This window comes from Triticum urartu, chromosome 1A (assembly GCF_056163025.1).
Source record: "Triticum urartu cultivar PI428250 chromosome 1A, HENAU_Tu73, whole genome shotgun sequence".
NCBI classification, from domain to species: Eukaryota; Viridiplantae; Streptophyta; class Magnoliopsida; order Poales; family Poaceae; genus Triticum; species Triticum urartu.
Genome location: NC_141873.1, coordinates 508197540 through 508217323, shown reverse-complemented (window position 1 = coordinate 508217323; position 19784 = coordinate 508197540). Strand labels below are relative to the sequence as shown.

Below are 19784 nucleotides of genomic sequence, written 5' to 3'. Positions count from 1 at the left end.
ACTGTTTAATCCTTGCCACTCCTACTAGTACTACCACGTATGCATCCTAGCCAGACTACTATTGTGATTTTTTCTAATTTATTAATTACACGGCCACCCTGATCGGTCTTTAATCCAAGACCACTCTTATACGAGCAAGACTCTCACTTACATAGACTATGCATAAGATTACACTAACAGATACTGCTACTACCCTGCCAAAGAGCCCAAATACGCAGTTGACCAAGTACATCAGATACCCACACAATGAGGATCAGAACACACCCAAAGACACTATTTCCAGGAAGAAATGTTATGCATTTGATGGCTCTTCCGGCTGTATAATTAGCATGGACTAAGCATAGTTTGGAAGACATAAAGAATGGAGGATGCAGGCTTGCAATTTAAAACATGGCACCAACCGAGGCAGTAAGAACATGTGCAATTATTTGTGGAAGCGGTTTAAAAGGTGTTGAACCGTTCGCTGGACATGCAACCAAATGATGGCCATACTTACTAAAAATAGCCAAGGATGAATGGAACCTTTCATCATTAGCAAAGCAACAAAACCTACCTAGTGGGCTTACCGAGAATAGGCTATGCTCAAGAACCAAAGCTAGAAAGGGGCTGCCCCCATTCCATGAATACTCCTGCCACCGCAGGGGCTAGGTTGCCCTTTTCGTCCACTGCCGCATAAAGGGCCCCCACATGGCTTCCTCTTTGGTAAATGCGATCATCCATAAATCAACAAATAGGCTTATCCATAGAAAAGTTCGGATCTTGAAGCAAACTAACGGTTCTGATAGCCACCTCTAATGCTAGTGTTGATAGAAAGGCCATTCCCTATATATATATATATATATATATATATATATATATATATAGAGAGAGAGAGAGAGAGAGAGAGAGAGAGGGAGAGAGAGAGGGGCGTTTTGGAGGCCGAGCTCCATGGAGGCCTTTATTTTTTAAAAATTCAAATTCAAACTTTTATGGTTCAAATTTTTTTGAAATAAATATGCGTGTATGTAAGGATGTAACCCACATGTGTGTAAAAATTCAAGACGAAATACTTTGAGTTGTGACATGTACAAAAAAGACAAATTCATGGCCTGGGAGGATGAATAGTATCATGTGTTAAATAGCCTCAAATTTGTCTTTTTTGCACAGCCATCATTTCCATGTATTTTGAACTGAAAATTTACACATGTGTGTTATGTATTCATGTATATCCCTATTTTTTCAGAATTTTTTGAAATATAAAAATATGAATTTCGATGAAATTTCAAATTTGTATTTGGAGGCCTCACTGGAGGCCGAGCTCCAAAAGAGATTTCCATGAACCAAGAATTCAAAGAAAGTTTTATTTTGCGCAAAAATTGAACCGGTGAAAAATACGTCCTCGAAATCTCAACTCAAGATTAACTCGGTTACCTGCCAATTCTCATCTTTCTTTGACCACCGTAGTGTTTTTGTCATGCAAAAGAACTTGCCTATTACTCCCTCCGTTCCGGATTACTTGTCTTCGATTTGTCTAGATATAGAGGTATCTAACACTAAAATTTCAAGACAAGTAATTCGGAACGGAGGGAGTATATTTTATTTTGCAGGGGAAAGAACTTGCCTACTTTTTTATTTTTGAGGGGAAAAGAACTTGCCTATATATGCTACAAAATAACAACACGAAAAATCAATCTATTCAAAAGCTATTCACTTAAACAATGTGTTTCCTATTCAAAGATGTACAAAGCAGTACAAAAGTCAAATTTAAAACTGCGACGCTGGAAAGCATGCTATTAGTTCTAAAACTAAAGTTTGCAACCTCAACATCATGTTATCCACATCTAGGTTTGCTGAATGAAAGTAAGCCAATGAGACACGACTACATACAACGGTGGTACCGTGGAGCACCTAAGCCGAGGCGTGAGAGTAGCACATACCCCTAGTGGTGGTGCTGCTATCGCTTTCTAAGCTGACAAGGAGTCGGTGTGTTAGATTAGGGTTGCTGTTCACCGATGAAGGCTGGCTTGATTTAGTCCTATCTTACTTACGGAAGGAGATCATGATCAGCTTATAAGGGAGAGTATTCCTCCTCATTTTAGTTCAGGCTTTTGGGATGGAGTGGGCTCTCTGCTGAATGCTGGCCCATGTGCGCATAAACGTTCAGAACGTGAGCAGAGTGTGGGCTAGGCTGAGTTGGACGCTAACATCTGGTATCAGAGCCAGCATCGCCATGCCTTCCTAAGGGGCTTCTCAGGGGGATGGGATGTTAGGTTAGGGTTGCTGTCCACCGGTGGAGACTGGCTTGGTTTAGCCCCACCTCGCTTACGAAAGGAAGCCATGACCAGCTTATAAGGGAGAGTATTCCTCCTACTTTCAGTCCAGACTTTTGGGATGAAGTGGGCTCTCTGTCAAATGCTGGTCCATATGCGTATAAACGTCTAGAACGTGAATAAAGTGTGGGCTAGGCCAAATTAGACGCTAACAAGGAGTCGATGAGGAAGGACCGAAGGAGAAGTGCAGCACTACACGAACTTGCCTTCAGAGTTCGTGTACCACACGAAGAGCATTGCCGGCATGGTGGACAGGAAGTTACCTGCAGCGGTAGACGACTCTGTTATGTGGCGGTGGCGCTTACCTGGAATGTACCGAGTAGTTGGGAACGACGGTGTCATACACACGCGCGACACAGTGCGGACTGCGAAGAGAGCGTGGAAGAGGCAGCCATCGTGTGCAGAGTGCTGCCATCCCACAGTTGACGCCGAGGAGCAGGGGCGCCTCCTCCCGTTAGCTTCAGCTCGAGCCTCTCCGAGACATCATCTCTCCATGACGACCACGCGGGCCGAAGGGCTCCGATGTCGCGGATGACAAGGCGACGACGGCCTGGGCGAACGCAACGTCGAGTCGGTGGTGAGATGACATGGAACGGCGGGGCGCCGTCAGCCTGGAAGGTCGCGAGCTCAAAGCGTCCGCGGGTAGGACGGGAAGGTCGTCAGAGGCCAACGTGGTCCTCTACGGCATGCAACTCCTCAGCGAGCTCAGCGTACGTGTAGCTTGCCTGTCCTGGCACTGGCAGCACTCGGTGACCTGGGCGCCGCCAGTCCGTCCTACACGGCGAGGAAGTGCACGGGAAGACAAAAGGAGGAGTCGAGGCCGTCGACCGCGGCGCGTCACCGGATCCAGAGCTGGAAGCGTTAGAAGGTTTAGCTCTTCTCACCGTTCCTGGCGTTGGACGGAAGCAGTGCGACTTCCGTGTGCTCCTGGCTGTCGGCCTTCCCATCGAGGAAGCGCACCATGGTGACCTACATGCCGGGGTGCTCGGCACCTCGGCCATCTTCCTGGCGAGCTCAAGGGCCTCCATGTCGCCCGCCCAGCCGAAGAACATGAAAACATGTCGTGCATGACCTACTGGCCATCGCAGCGGCCGCGGTCCATGAGGACGGCCACGGCGTTGCCTCACACAGCAGCGAAGATCGAGTCGATGGATTGCATTCCTGTGCGCCAGGGTGTTTTGCTGGTGAATCCTAGTACGATCCAGCACACACGTATTTATAGTATTCCCAAGCCACCAGAACAGCGATCGAAGCGGCGTCGAGAACCATCAAGTAAGAAGCAACGACGGGTCTCCAGATTGAACGATGAAGGCGGCACCGATTAAGGAAAGCGGTGGCTCTAGAGGGCAAGGTGAAAGCTGCAGCGATCGCCGACCCACATGCACACTCACGTGGATCGCGAAAGAAGTAACAACCTGCATGCACACAAAGTCAACACGGCAGGACGGCCCACAAACAGCACAAAAACGATATGCGCACCAACAGTGACGGAAAGAACGTTGAGAAAATTTGAAAGGAATGCATACAGTCACAAGTAAATCGTACATCCCAGGAACCCAAACAAATACACGTGGCGATGCACAGTTAACTGGCGAGGAGCTTTCGCCCAAGTGGGTGAATCTGGGGAGGAAAACATCCCCGGAAATAAGGTTCTGGGTATGCACAGATCCATGAAGCATTGCACATGTGACAGCGAAGCACAAACTTACCACTTGTGGCCATGTTGAGGAACCGGTGCATCCATGGCAGGAAGCATCAGAGACGGTGTAAACTCGAATAAAGGAACCATGTAGAGGGACTCCACAGAGGAGTAGCGTTGGGCGAGGTCACGGTGGAGGACATGATGCGTCGTTCTATACCGTCGGCCATATGATCTAAACGCCAAGGAGCCTCGTTCGTCGGCGGCAGGATGGAGAGCCAGATCTGGAGTGGTTTGGGAGGAATTTGACCGAACTGGAAGGAGGGAGGTGCGGATTTTGCGGGATTGGAGGAGGGTCGTGGGTGTGCCGATTATATGTGCAGGAATTAGGGGTGGATGGAACATACATGATACTGTTGAAGCTTTTCTCGGCCATGCAATCAAAACGAAATCAACGATGGAGCAACGGTCTGACGATTGGAAGAGATCTGACGTCTGAATATAAGTGTTTCCCTTACATATACGGGTAAACCAGATATAATTAATTTATGTGCGGTAAATTAAGGACCATAATGGTTGATGTTGTAATGAACTTTGCAAAATTATAGATATTTCAAGAAATTGGCTTGGAATCATTAGTGTGGATCTGAAATTGCTAAGTATGACACCTTGAAGCTAATTTTCAAAATGGAGTAGATCTCGCAGCACTAGGGAGTATAATATGATGAAATCAGTAGCTACTCACTGCTCATGTCTTATGTCATGACTTAGTAAAATGTGTGGGAGAGCACTTTGTAAAGCAATCATAATGTCGACAAAATGTAGACTTTAACAGTAGTCATTGATAATCTGTGTAGGCAGTAGATCTACATAACTATCTTGTGATCCCAAGCATCAATTTAAAGAAAATCACTTTGAATTTTGTATTCATATTTGCAAGAAATCAAAAATCTCAATTACAAATAGACGTAATTAATCTCGACATGTGCCAAACAAGGGAATGTATTACATCATTCATAGATTCTGGAATACATGGTACTCAACAGAAAAACAGTAGTGAAATTTAACAGAGTCTAAAACAGGAATAAAATCACTGCTAGAAGTGTTGTTAGAACACTAATCTGCTAAAATGCTGAAATTTTCCAGCAAGTAAGCAAGGCTTGCTAGTGGCCTGGTACGTAAATGGGCCAGAGCGACCAGGGAATAGGAAATCCCCATTAGCACACGACCGACACAAGCGGGCAGATACCACCATGGTGCCGCAGCTTCACAATGGGCGTGTTTGGTTGCCCGCATCGAGCCCAACCAGGCCCGCACGGGAAGGGTGAGGACTGTTTGGTTGCTTGGTTTTCCTGTTGGGCCTGCATCGCACGCTTCTCAAAGCAGCCCAGAGTCTGTCTCGCTGGAAACGCTCGGATCGACAGTTTCTCGCGAGCCAGGCTCAGTGCGGCGCGAGGTCGCACGGGTGGGAGCGAGGCGAGGGCAAGGGGGGATGGCGGGAGATGGAAATTTGGCGCGCCGTCCCGGCGCCAAATTAGCCTCACCCTCCTTTCACTCGCTCACCCATAGCCATTGCCCCCCTTTCTTCCCTACTGCTACACCACCGGCGGTGGCTGCGATTTCAGATCTGCGCTATAGGCGGCGGCGTTTGCGGCGGATCTGGTGCTCCCCTTGTTGTTGGCCACCATCTGGTCGACCTAGTCTGTGCCATGGCTCCCCCTACGCCGTCCTCATCTCCGACGCCGGTAAGCAGCACCCCCTCCCCCCTTTGTTAGCTCAGTGGTTAGGTCGTTAAGCTAGGTGTAGGATCGATTTCCCACTGAACGAACCGTCGATTTCGACTAGGTTATGGACGCACAGATGAGGCTGATAATCTAGGCAGCAGCACTGATTAGTGTGATTCAGGCATGGGTCATGTTCATGCACCAGAGAGCTGTTCGTCGTGCTGGAAGACCTTTGATCCACTATGGTCCATTGTTTCCCCGGGAACAGGAGAGGATCCAAAATCTGAACTACATCTACAACTGCAATGACGTCGAGGCTCTGTGGATACTTAGAATGAAAAGAGCACCATTTTCCAGACTTGTCAAGACCTTCAGGAGTAGGGGGCTGCTACAAGATAGCATCAACACCAGTGTCAAAGAGCAAGTGGTCATGTTCCTCCATGTTGTTGTCCATAACCAGAGGTTTAGGGTCATTCACAACACGTTCAGGAGATCAATGGAGACCATCTCTAGGTACTTCAAGCAAGTGCTTTATGCTATTAGGGAGCTTAGAGGAGAGATGATCAGGAGACCATCTGATCAGACTCCACCCAAGATTCGTGGAAGCCCGAGATGGTATCCATACTTCAAGGTGAGCATTGACAATATACACTTTTCATGGCTTGATATGCTTGTATTGTTCAAGTTGAGCACTAACACAGGCTTGTGATGCCATTTTCAGGATTGCATTGGGGCAATAGATGGTACTCATGTCACTGCCAGAGTTCCTAGGTCACAGTCTACAGCATACAGGGGGAAGCACTACACAAGCCAGAATGTGCTTGCTGCTGTTGACTTTGATCTGAAGTTCACATATGTGCTGGCTGGCTGGGAGGGGTCAGCGCATGATGCTAACATTCTCACTGACAGCATGAGTGGACCTGATGGGATCAACATCCCCGATGGCAAGTTCTACATTGGAGGTGCTGGCTATGCATGTCGGTCGGGTATTCTTCCACCCTTCAGGAAAACAAGGTACCATCTCAATGAGTTCTCTGGTAGGAACTATCCTAGGACTGCACAAGAGCTGTTTAATCTCAAACACTCCAGCCTTAGAGTAACTGTTGAGAGGGCATTTGGAGCTCTGAAGAATATGTTTAAGATCCTGGATCAGAAGCCATTCCACCCATACTCCACTCAGGTTAAGCTAGTTCTTGCTTTGCATTCTGCATAACTGGATCCTCTAGTGGGGCTTTGATGAACACGTGCCTGAGGAGGAAGATGTCGAGCCTGACGATGTTGTTAGCTCTGGCCATGGTGTGGAGGCATTTGACAATGACGCTTGGAAGACCAAAAGGTTAGAGTGGGCAGAGGCGATGTGGCTTAACAGAGGTCAGTGCAGGATTTGAAGAAGATGGAAGAAGAACAAGAAGCAGCAGCAGCAGTAGCAGAAGCAGCAGCAGAAGCAGAAGAAGAGGAGAGGAAGAGGAAGATCTGGTAGTAGCAACACCGATGTACTATCCCCTATTTAGCCAATGGCTCTTAATAATTTAAATTGTCATTTGATAGTAGTTAGGATGAACTGTCATTTGTTTAAGTAGATGGCGCTACATGTTCAGATTCTGTGTGGTAAGCTCACCACTAGTTAGAAGTGGTGACAACACCTTATGCAGGTTGCAACCAAACACCATGTCATATGTGAGCCTAATGCAATGCGGGCAACCAAACGTCGGATCAAAAATGGTTGTCTCATGCAACTAGGGGCATGCAGGCAATCAAACTATGTGCATCTGGGTTTTTTTTTGGCATGCATCTCCTCAAACCGGCTCAATAGAGCCAGGCTCGCCGGGCCAGGCTGGATCGGCAATGTAATCAAACACGCCCAATAGGAATGGTTTTTTTTTGCCATCTATAGGCAGGCACGCACGACGCGATCGAAATGAGATTTATTTATTTCACCATTGGCAGAAAAAGTTGCTCCTGCGTGGCTGCAGAGTATCAACACAGTTCTTCTTACAGCAGCAGGTGGTCAGGAAGGGGAAGGCGGCGCAGAAGCCCGAGTCGTACCCTTCGGCCCGGATCGGCACGGCTTGTTACAAGTGCCGTGCTTGGCGCACAACCCCCCGCGCCACGTCTCGCTGATGTCGTCGCAGGTGTGTACGTCTGCAGCCCATGACCGGTTGCCACGATTAGCCAAGAATTACGGTCGACCGAGAGAAAGAATGAAAAAAGAAAAAAAAATATCACGTACGAGTGTTCTTGGCAACGGAGTCAGGAATATCCCGAGCACAGTTAGCCATGGCGATGATCAGCAGATACACACTCAGCTTCACTAATAAGCTCTTCTTCATCTCCCACCATGCTCCCATGGCCATGCCTATGCTTTGTTTGGTTGCTTCTTCCCCCTTCCAATATCCGCATATATATAGCCAAGATGTGATTCATGTATTTTCTAGGGGTTCAGAGGTGCAATAATGCGTTGGATTTATGCCACCATAGCTCTCCTCGATTATATCTAATAATTCCCTTATGGCTACAACATTAGCTTTCTCAAATCACACTTAGTCATAGCCAAATTTATTTCATAAGATACCTATGGCTTACGTACATCATTTCTTTAGGATATACTAGCTATTCTCGCGCGGCGCTATGCCGCGCCCTGTAGATACGTCATGTTTATGTATGCTGTCTTTGTTTTATTTTCAACTTTAAATTAGAGAGCTACATGGATAAGCTTGTAATTAGAAAAAAGAAGTTGTGCATAGAGGCAAATTGGAAAAGATACATTTATTGTCACCATAGGTGTGTCTATGTAATTTTTGGCATCCGCTATATAAACTCCACCTTTTCTTTTCAGTTTTATGTGTATATATGGTTTTTTTTGGAGTGACTAATATAAGGAATGTCCGTTTCAAAAAAAACTAATATGTGGAATGCATCATATGGATAGGCAATAGTTGTCACGTATACCATGGCACATATTAGTCACCCCGGTCAAGAACGTGAAAGGGAAAAATAACAGGGTAAATAAACTTGGAAGAGACCTATAGGGAGCAGCGGCGAGGCCAGCCTAAAGTATCTGTGGGGTCAATGGTATTTTTTGGATGTTTTTTTTCAGTATAAACAGTAACTGAACAGTGTTTTTAGGCTTATTTTCTAAAAAGCTGTGGGATTAACTGACCCCACAGACTAACTTGTAGCTTCGCCCCTGATAGGGAGTAATCCCTCTCCGGTCTAGAGTTTTTTTCCTCAAGAAAGCATAAAAAAATGGATATAAATATGAGAGCACATACAGAAAAATTGTACACTTCCATGTCTTCCAGATACCACCATTGGAGCTGAATTAATCGAACTGAGTGAGTTTCCTGTATGAGCAAAAATACTAAGCATTCGACCTTACAGCTCACAGCCGATTTGATGATGCATGCGTGGAAATAAACACTTCTAACATATTACTTAAGCACCCAACAGCGTCTGAATTCTGTAAGAATCCATACATGAACAGAGAAAAAAAATGAAATGCAAAATGTTGTATGAATGGACGAAGTATATAATCTAACTTATGTTTCGTTATAAGCAAATCAGTTTTTGTGATGGAAAGACTTTTGTGGTGGACGGAAGCAAAGTTTTCTTGCGGTGGAAGCATAATAAATATTCATGGGATTCATTGTTTTCCCATATCAAAGAAATAATTCTCAGATGCAATTTTTTGTTACATGGAAGCATGGTTTTTGGACACAATTTTTTGTTGGATTGCAACAGAAGCAAATTGTGTCATTTGTGGAAACATTTTTTTATTGTGTTGGAAATAAAAATAAATTCCACTGGATACAAGTTTTCCTTACATCAGAGCAATTGAATAAATTACTAGGATCCATAAAATCAATAATATGTTTCTTCTGAAAATAAAAAGGTATGAAATTTTACTAGTATCATATGAGACATCCTTGCTTAATTGAGCGATGGAAGCAGAAGCAGTCTAGACAACTTGGTTCTAAGAAGCAAAGGCCCGTATAAATTAACTGGCTACTAGGACGAGAGCAGTTTCCGGAAGGAAGCATGGTAATCGTAATACTAGGATGAGAGCAGTTATAGGAAGCATCGTAATAAAAGGAGGACGTTACCAAAGAATCTAGCTAACAACATGCGTCCTTCCCGCACAGGATCTAACGGCTTGTGTGCCACTAATCCTACAGCTATGGACTACTATGATGAAACGCTAGGGATCAGTAGTCTGATCCCTAGTGGCTCCTATCTTATAATTTAAGAGGCTGCAGTACCTGTGTGTTGTACTATGAACTATGGCATAAAAGGGAATCAAGCAACCTCTTATTCCAACATCATCACTTGTCTGTTCTAAAGCATCTGGAAAGGGAACAACATGAACCTTTTGTATTGCTTAGTTCAATGTTCAGGTCAGCAGAAATACCTGTTGTAGTTCCTCTAAAGAAAATTTTGAATGGTAGTGACTGTAGTTACAGCAATATTGACCAGAAGTAATAGAGGAAATCACAGCATGTTGTCCTTGAGATCAATACTGGCCATATAAATATACCTATAGACTGTAAAAATTAAAGTGATACATACCAACAATAACTCTTTAGTCCATGCTAGAACCTGAGTGCAACTTCACGTTAGTAGCTGTAAAGAGTTGCATGTATTATTGCAGTGCTCATTGCCAAATGAGATGAAACTCTTCTAGTTGAACATTCAGACAAAGGGGACATGCTATAGATGACACATGCCACTCGTTCGTACATTTTTGTACAACATAAACACAAAGAAAATCACAAACTGGGAGATTGAATATGTATAATTCCCAAACTATTTTCAGCATCTGCATTCGGACTTGCATTTTATTAAGTGCACATGCTGGTAGTTGTGCTTCTAAAATCGTTTAAGCAAGAATCGTCTAGGATAAGATCTGTTAGAAATAATTTTGCTTAAAGAGCGGTAATCAAGCCGAGATTGGACTTCCAACTAACAGGAGCATGATTGCATAGCATCATATCGTCTTTGCTTCCTCGCACATGAAGACTACTTTGCTGCACATATCTGTAGCACATTTACAGGACAAAAAAGGCATGGTTGTAGCACATATATGTATGGAAGGTAGGAAGGGAAGATGCATGTACATCAGAACAGAGATAAGAGAAACAACCTTAAATAAATTCAGAGATAGCAGAAACAAATAAATTCAGAGATAGCAGTTGTTTCTGCCTGTTTCTGAATCAAACAATGGAGAAGTGCCAGGGTGTGTTGAGTTTGACACGAGGATGCTCTATCATTCTTGGTTTCTCCTTACTACATCAGAGAGCTGCTATCTGTTTCTGAAGCAAATAATGTGGACGCATAAGGGTCTGTTGAGATTGACGCGTGTCTTCCAAAGCACATACTGGGACACGCCGGGGTGCGAACACACTCCTGACTCCATGCTGCAGCAGCTCGACGTCATGGCTGGTCCTCGGACCTCGGATGGAGACCATCTCCTCTCCCACACCACCTGTGGCACCTTCGTCATCTCAAGCTCGCCAGGGCTGTTGTGGCTCCGTTTTTCTTCTCCCAGGAGCTCGCCAGGTTGAGCTCGTGCACATCAGATGCAACACACACACCCCACTTGCTATTTAAAGGGCCAACTACTGAAAGAGCATCACACTTTCAGTACATGACTGACCATGTCAATTCTCAAGAAACTGAGATGATGTGACATTACCTGTCGAGGTTCAGGGAGGCGTCATCATCGACGTCCGTGACGGCGAGGCAGAGGGATTTGGGGAGCCAAACAGGGAGAGTAACACGGAGGCGCCGGTGTCGGGGTCATCATCGAAGATAGAGGCGGTTAGGTTAGCCGGGCGGCCGCGCGCGGGGGCGGAGCAACGATGCATCGGTGGATGTTGGAAAGAAGGAGAGCCAGATGGGATCCGGTTGTGCTGTGGCGGTGTCAATCAGTAGAGGAAGTGATCCGTACTGGACGGCAGCAACGATGGCTCAAGGAGAGGCGAGATGGGGGAGAGGCGAGTGAGAGAGATGTGTGCGTAGGTGTTCTAGGCGTTGGTGGGAGAGTAAAAAACCAGCGTGGAGCGTTGGATGGATATGAGGCAAAAAAACCAGACGAAAATAGATGATGGTGGGAGGCGAGGTGAAAAAAATCCGTGAAAGAGAAGCTACCAAGTCCGCCTTTAGGAGTAGAGATAGTACATTGAACATTGGGATGGTATAATAATTAGGACTCAGTTGGGCAGATAACCAAAGTTTAGGATTTGGGCGCCGGCCAGGTCCGGGTGGGGATGATGATCAAATTGGAGGTCAAGGACAATAATTTAATTTGGAATTTGGGATTTCTGAGGGTTAGGATGCACGGCAAGCCGGTAACTTCTGTTCAGAGTCCAGACAGTCGGGCGAAGGAGATGAGTACACAACTATGGCACTAGACCTGGTAGTTTTCAGACAAGTGCTTGTGGGTTGTACTTGTACATGAAGTGTGTGCATGGGTTGTCCATGGGTTTTTAGTCTTCACCTCTTTGGACCTGGATAACAATGTTTGTAACTAACCAAACTAACCTTTCTTAAAAGAAGACCGACCGAGTAGTCCTCTAATCACAACCATTAATTTGCTTTAAATTGCAGAAGAAAAAACTCCATCAACCATAGAAGCACTCTATTTTGTACAGTACATAAATGATCATATCTTCTTCACACATTTCTGTATATATGTATCTATATCAATATTTATAGTACCATGATCTTTTTAAGAACTATTAAAAGCCCACAAGTTTGCAAAATTGCAAAGCGGTGCATATGAGCCTATATATATTCCCAAAATCTGTATTGAGTTGATATATGTTGATCCTAATTCGTATGGTCATAGCTAGAAAAACAAGCACAGCAAAATGATCGAACTTTCAGGGAATGTTAGAAATTTATTATTGCTAGAGCAACCGGCACCGCAGCAATCTTCCATTTTTCTCAACTATTGATCTACACAGTTACAGTTATATTCTGATGCGGAAATCCATAGCTCAGTAAAATCTAGTGTTTGATCTAAACAGAAACAACATGATGGACAGGAGAATTACTTTAACACTGGTTCAGAATATCATCGCGGGTTCAGGGTGGTGCCATTACTCTGAAAAATTAGCAACCTGACCTGGGAGCCATCCAAGGTGACAGCCCTGGTATCCACGACGCGGGACCTCTTGAAGAGCGCGGCGACGGCGGCGGGGTCCTGCTGCCAGTCGACGGCGAGGGCGATGGCGCCTCCGTCGCGGACAGCGCGCTCGGCCTCCGCGGCGACGCGAGCCGGGAAGAGCGCGCCGGAGATCCCCGCCGGGTCGTCGGAGAAGATGAGATCGAAGGCGCCGTCAGAGAAGGGGAGGCGGTGGGGGTCTGCGCGACGGACGAGCGGCGGGAAGTCCACGAGGTCGATCCCGGTCACTTCGCTTACCCCCGCTGCGTGGAGCGCGTCGACGGCGTTGCCGGCGCCGGCAGTGAGGCAGAGGACGCGGGAGGAGTTGGCCAGGAGGCGGAGGCCGTGTAGCGGGGGGAATACGGAGGAAGCTAGCGCAGTGGAGCGGCGGCGCCAGCGAGAGGATGAGCGGAGCTTTGCGAGCCGGCGGTCCGGGGGGAGGACGCGGCGGGAGGCGGCGTCGCAGGAGTTGCGGGGGAAGGGAGAGAGGGGGATGGTGTGGGACGCGGGGAAGCAGGGGGTGGAGGCGTGCCGGACGAGGTACAGGAGGAAGAGCGTAGCCGCAGCGGCGACTGCGATGGAGGCGCGGGTAGCCAGCCGCTGGACTCGCTGATCCACCGCCGGCGGCGGGTGCGCGGTGGAATCGGCCATCTGTTTGGCAATAGAGCTGTTAAGATCACAAGCACAGCACAGCGCCGTACTTGAAAAAAGGACCACAAGCACAGCGCTGTTAAGATCATCATTTCAATTTCTTGTGTCAATTTCTTGTCTCAGTCTGAAGAAGTACAAACGGAACGTGCGTCCTATTCCCCACGTAGGGCAGCGTAAGAAAATTGTTAGCATAATGATCAAAAGATGTTTGATACCATTGGCAAAAAACATGTTTGTGACATTTAAAGAGAATTCATGTGTTTCAAAAAACATGTACTACTCATGACATGAAAATATGTTTGTACAATGTAAAAAATGTCCGTGAAATTCAAGAAAATGGTTAGTACTATTCAAAAAAATGTGTTACATTTTAAAAATGTTCACGTGTTTCTAATATATATTCGTGACATTTAAAAAATGTTATAGAATGTACAAAAATGTTTACATAGTTTAAAAACTTCATATCACTTAAAGAAATACTTCAGCATGTATTTTAAAAAATTTATCAACATGTATTTAAGAAATGTTTAACACATTCGAAAAAATGTTCGAGAATGTTTGTTTCAAAAAATGTTAACCGTGTGTAAAATAATGTTTCAAATGTATACGAAAAATGTACAATTTTGATGGAAAAAGTATACATCAAAACATATATTTGAAAAAAAATGTTACCATGTATTTGCGAAATGTTAAACATGTATATAAAATGTTCCTAATGTGTACAAAAAATATACAATGTGTATGGAAAAAGTAGACACGTACTAAAAAATAAAAATAAAAAGTAAATTTTTTAAAAAATGAAGACAAAAAACAGAAGAGAGCCAAGAAAATTGAAACCCAAAAGAAAAATGGTTAAAACGCGACATACAAAACCGCAGTGGGGGATGGCCCTATGTGATGCTTCCTCCTCCAACCTCCCTCATCATCATCCGCCCAGGAGTTTGACTAGGGTGGCGGTGGCTATGTCATGGTGGTGTATGCCTGGGCGACGACCCTGGGGATTCGCCCCGGGGATGTGGCTGGCAAATGTGCAAGGTGGCCGCATTGTCGAATAATCAATAATATATGATTCTGTGTATCGACCGACGCAGATGCCTAGGTTGATCCTTCTTTTTGGCAAATAAAACTTTTAGTGGGACTATTCCTACGATTTCATATATTACAACCTAGACAAGCAATCTTCTTGAGGCGTCGGAGGCAGGAAGGACACGGCTGGCTGCGGCGTCGCTGAAGCAGGCGAGCTAGAGGGTTGACGGGTTTCGGGGGGGGGGGGGGGGCTTTTTATGTTTGACCGTCGATAAGATTAGGTGGCGCCCGACCTCAAGCTGAGAACACTGCGACTACCCATGACATCATTGATGAGAGCTCGCTAGGACCTCGAAGGATGCAGTATCACAGGCGATGGAGAGAGAAGGTTTGGAGGAGGAGGAAGGAGTGGCTGGAGGCGGAAGGAGATCACGTGGTGGAGAGCAAAGTGGCTGAAAAAAAACAATTGTATGTGGTATAGTCACTCGATAAGTGAGTGCACATAAGATGGAAATCATATACTTACAGTTTTATTGCATTTGGAATTATTGCATTATTGATTGTTCTTATGATGAATATTTGTTTTTGCTTTCTAATTTAACACACTATATCTAGCTAAATATCCATGTGGGGCCGTTCAATTAATATTCATCACCACTATTGTCTACATTGCCGTATATCTATATCTAACTCCAACTTTGAGTAAAGATATGGTTTTTTAACACAGTACAGACACAAGCGCTCATATACACGTAAATAAACTCATCTCTAACACGTACACCCTACCCCTATGATCGTCTCCTCCCACTAAATGCGCATCGCAGAAAATCCTGAAATAAATCCAAGAATAAATGCGAGCATCAGAACTTGAACCCTGGTGGGCTGGGGATATCACAGTCTCTCTAACTATCCAACCACATGTTGATTCAGAGTAAAGATATTGTTTAAGATATGGATCTAGAAACATCCATGCGTGTGTACTGCTTTATTGCAATATGGACTACATATGAATTAAAATAAGTAAAAAAAAACTCAGTAAAACGCGTCCAAGATGAATTCGAACCTAAGAAAATAGAGAAAAGAAAAAACATCTTATATTTAGAAACGGAGGGGGTACTTGGAGTAATTTCAGCCATATGTATGAGCATGTGTTCCAAGAAACTAGAACAAATTCATGATGCAAGAAGGCTCCATTTCTTCTATTGAATATTGATTCATTCTTCCACCGTTTTCCATTGATGAACAATAAAGAAGACGGTTTATGTGTCATGTCATTTTGATCCTTTCTGAGCTACATTATCAACCTAAAACTACTCTCTCATGGCCACATGCATTCCTATCAGTAGTTTCAGTCGCTAATGGTAGTATCGGATTAAGCTACCAGCTTTAGTTGGGCGCCCAGGCAGTGGTGAACACGGCTGCATGCCCCTTCCACGTGAGCACCAGCATGTCCTCCTCCCGCTTCACGCCCCACCCCGTCGCGTGCTCGCTCAGCAGGTGCCGCACCTCGGCCACCTCGTCCTCGCCGAACCCCACGCCGGCGAACCCTTTGCGCCGCATCCTCTCCGCGAGCCGCGCGCCGGACTCGGACCGCTCGGTGCCGTCGGCGCCGACGACGCTCTCGATCTTCTGGCCCACGGCCGCCTCGTGCTCCAGCCGCCGCGGGCTGTCCCTGGGCGCCGACGTGTCGAGCGCGTCGAAGAGGATCCAGTGGAAGTTGAAGCAGCCCGCGATGCGCGTGGCCAGGCTCGGCGAGTCCAGGTCGGCGTCCTCGTCGGTCACGGTGACCAGGCACGGGTCCAGCGCCCGGACCGCGTCCACGAAGCCGTCCCTCGAGCCCGGCGCCACGTGCCGGAGCCAGCTCTGGCAGTTCACCACGAGCGCCTCGCCGTCTCTTAGCCGCAGCGCCGGCGGGTCGGAGAGGACGCAGGCGAGCTCCTGGCAAAGCGTCTGCAGCTTCGTCGGAGATGGAGATGACGTGGCCGTGCTCTTGTTGACGACGTTGAACTCCAGGCGCACGCCTTTGGACTTGGCAAAGTTGGCCAGCCTGAGACCTATCTCCTCGTCCGGCACGCCGAGCAGCGGCGGGCCGGCGGGCCGGACGGACGGCACGGTGATGCGGAGCGCCGGCGGGCCCCCGGGCCTTTTAGAGAGCGCGTCGATGAGCGTGGGCCACTGCATGCAGCGCGTGACTCCAAGGTCCACAACGTGCACGGCGTCCCTCCCGGCGACGGCGCGGAGGATGGCGCCGTTGGAGGCGGTGAAGCCGAACCGGTGCCACGGGGTGAGGTCGACGTAGTCGGCGAGCTCCGTGACGGACATGGCCCGCTGCGATCCCAGCGCCGGGGGCGGCCCCATGCTGTCGGCGCGCGGGGAGCCGCAGGTCCGGCAGGCGCGCGCGACGAGGCCGCGGAGGAGCGACGAGGTGAGGCGCTGGTTGGGGTCCCCCTGCGCGGAGGCGATGTTGTTGAGCACCCACATGGCCTGCTGCGCCAGCGTGACGTCGTTGGACTCGAGCGCGGCGGCGCAGTGGAGGAGCAGCTGCTGGATCCGGGGCCCGTCCACCAGCGCGCCGGAGAAGCACAGCGTGCTCTGCGCCCTGACCGCCCCGCCGCTCCGCAGCTCCTGCTCCATGCCGAGGTGACCTCGTGCCCTACTGACACGTACTGGTAGTACAAGATTTTGGACGCAGGGACTGTAACACCTGTCAGCCTACATGATTGGGCAGGTTGGGATCGTCTGGTCTAGAGTTTTGACGTCTGATCAGGAGGTGTGAACGGAGGCAAATGCAAATCCCTAGAAGGCCAATTGCTACAGGGGGTGATTATTATTGTAGGTTGTTTTGGTTTGCATGTTGGAGTGGGCTTGGCCTATTTATAGGACTTTCTGTGAAAGATTCGCTCTTCGTTTCCATGGAGAAAATGGATCGAATTCTTGACTCTTTCCACGTGAAAGGACAACGTGCTATCATTCTTAACGCCTTGCTTTGTCTGATTGTGTCTGAACTCTGGACTGATTAGACTATAGGGTTGTTGCAAGTTTTGTTGGTTGCAGATTCTTCTCAGAAATCCCCTTTTTTTCTTCTCAATAGCTCCCGTTTGAAAGGATATGCACAACAAGCCCTTGTTTGGAGCAATAATTTTAGACAACTTTTAAGTTGAGGGCTACGCTTAGGGCTTTTTCTTTCCCCCCAAAAAAGAGTGAAAATCCATGGCTTCTGCATCAATCGATGCACATAATCCTCAAGTACTTATTGCAGAGTTTACAAGCATATGTGTGGACTAGATCTCCGCCGAGAGCGGATAGAAAAAGCGACTTCGGCCCCACGTCGCCTAGCCTTGACGACACAGGCGACAATCAGATCTCCGCCGTCAACCACCACTCTCCCACCTGCTCCTCCTTCCTCTCCGCCGCCGATGGCCACTGCTAGGCAAAGCCCGTGCAGGGGTGGCGGAGGTGGGGCCTTCTCCCATCATGCAGCGTCCTGTCTTGTGGGGTGCAGTGACTGCTGGTGTTCGACGCTGTGGTGACCGGCGGCTGCTAGCATGGCTGCCTTGTGTGTCATCGACAATGCACTGAGGCGGGAGGGGGGGGGGTGATGCTCTGCTGGTGGAGGGTGCACACGTGGCTGGTTGTGAGGTGTTGCGTGGGACGGCTGGGTCGGGTCGTTCTCGGCCAGATCTAGCTTCCCCGATTCGGTTGTTGCGGGGCTCCATGGCGGGGCATGCTTCTCTCCACGTCGGTGCATCGGCCTTGGATGGTGGTGATGGTGATCCAGACCCGGTTGCCCAGATGGTGGTGTTGCAGACTATGCTACAACGACCGCCTACGGCTCCACGGCGGCGGTGATCATCGTAAGGTCTTCAGAGAGGGTTTATCTCTCCTGATATGATGGTTGACTTCAGCGGTGAGATGCAAACTATAGTCGAAGGCTTGATGCGGCAGTGATGATTGTGCAGTGGCGGCAGCTGCACATCACATGTAGCTGTTGGACTCACACAAAACTGATGGAGGCAACACATGAGTGACTTCAATGAGGGTGCTACGTGCACTCAGTCTAGAGCTAAGGGGTGAAATCTTAGGTTTGACCCGAATTGGTTATAATTGGCAATGGAGACCATTTTTTTTTCATGGTTACCTACTTTTTTTTAGGGGAGATGGTTACCTACTTGAAAGCATTGTCTGAATATGCTTGGACTAATTTTTGAAGGTGGCGGCGGCTATGCTAGTGTCGCTCCCTTTATGAGGGGGTTGCTGTTGAAAACCTTCGCCATTCATATGAAGTCATGAGATGATTGATGCGGATATGATTATTACTACAGTTTGCAGATCGCCAATCTATTGCCTTGAGATTTATTTTCTTTTTTCCTCATACATGAATAATTTTGGTCTTATATGACTTTGCTAGTTGCTGACTTTTTTTCTATGTGTTGGTGTTAGTTGTGTGTCTTGATGCCTCGTTTTAAGTCAATAAAATTCATCATTTATTGAAAAAAAAGCGTGAAGTGCGATAAAAAGGCCACAAGGACGACGACCAAGAAAGAAAATACTCCCTCTAATCCATATTAATTGACGCACTCTAAGTATAAAGTTGTACAAAGAGACAAAGAGTAATCGCGGGGAATACAAACTTTTACAAGCTTAGGGTGTAGGTTTGCCAAACTTTGTTAGGCGTGGCAAAGGTATAGCCTCCAACCAAACGGGCACTCGCTAACATAACAGGAGCTAAGCCATGGAGTGGACTGATTTGGTGATCAGTCACTGTGGACACTCGACATGCCAGGCGAGTTTCATATTCGCTAACTGCGGCGCCTCCATTGTCATCATACCATAATAAACTATAGGTTCATACAAGACCAGGGAGAAGGGTAGAAGGCGACATCGGAAGCAGCCGTGGCCGTCGGAGGACGGGGCCAAATCTCAGAGTAAAAATACCTCCGCCTTGTCACTTCTATCCGCGCCCCATTTTTCTATCGCTCGGCGGCGGACCCTCCCAGATCGGAACAAGCAGCAGGTAGGAGAACAATCCACGGGTGCGAGCATCTCTTGGGCGATTTAAGAAGCGGTTGCTGTCATCCCGAGCATGGTCGGGACAAAATTAGGGGCATGCTTGTGTCCATGCTTTGTCGTAGTCGCTGTATTTTCTTGTTGATTTTGACGATCGTTAGGTTGGAGAAGGAAGCGAGGGTCGATCGTGCAGTTTAGCTCCGGCTGATTGATTTGGAGGCATGCGTAACAGAACCTGTCACTTGTCAGTCAATATCTGTCGA

General features: G+C 47.3%; 2 protein-coding genes and 1 long non-coding RNA gene across 3 annotated transcripts; all 3 read right to left on the bottom strand.

Annotated features, from left to right (window-relative positions):
- Positions 1-7582: 7582 nt before the first annotated feature.
- LOC125536977 (uncharacterized) lies at positions 7583-8086 on the bottom strand. The gene is made up of 2 exons (XR_007295394.2): positions 7903-8086; positions 7583-7814 (listed from the first exon to the last, which is right to left on the bottom strand). It is a non-coding gene; the product is annotated as an uncharacterized LOC125536977 (long non-coding RNA).
- A 2241-nt stretch (positions 8087-10327) lies between these two features.
- Positions 10328-13604, bottom strand: LOC125530333 (uncharacterized). The gene is made up of 2 exons (XM_087527380.1): positions 11365-13604; positions 10328-11290 (listed from the first exon to the last, which is right to left on the bottom strand). The coding sequence occupies exon 1, from the start codon at positions 13486-13488 to the stop codon at positions 12748-12750; it is 741 nt and encodes a 246-aa protein (XP_087383506.1). The 5' UTR covers positions 13489-13604; the 3' UTR covers positions 10328-11290; positions 11365-12747.
- A 2081-nt stretch (positions 13605-15685) lies between these two features.
- Positions 15686-17501, bottom strand: LOC125536968 (scarecrow-like protein 32). The gene has a single exon (XM_048700262.2). It carries the CDS (start codon positions 17146-17148, stop codon positions 15901-15903), a length of 1248 nt encoding a protein of 415 aa, XP_048556219.2. The 5' UTR covers positions 17149-17501; the 3' UTR covers positions 15686-15900.
- Between the last annotated feature and the right edge of the window lie 2283 nt (positions 17502-19784).

Excerpts from the sequence above, each read along its gene's own strand:
- LOC125530333 (XM_087527380.1), bottom strand. The coding sequence starts at position 13,488 with ATGGCCGATTCCACCGCGCACCCGCCGCCGGCGGTGGATCAGCGAGTC.
- LOC125536968 (XM_048700262.2), bottom strand. The coding sequence starts at position 17,148 with ATGGAGCAGGAGCTGCGGAGCGGCGGGGCGGTCAGGGCGCAGAGCACG.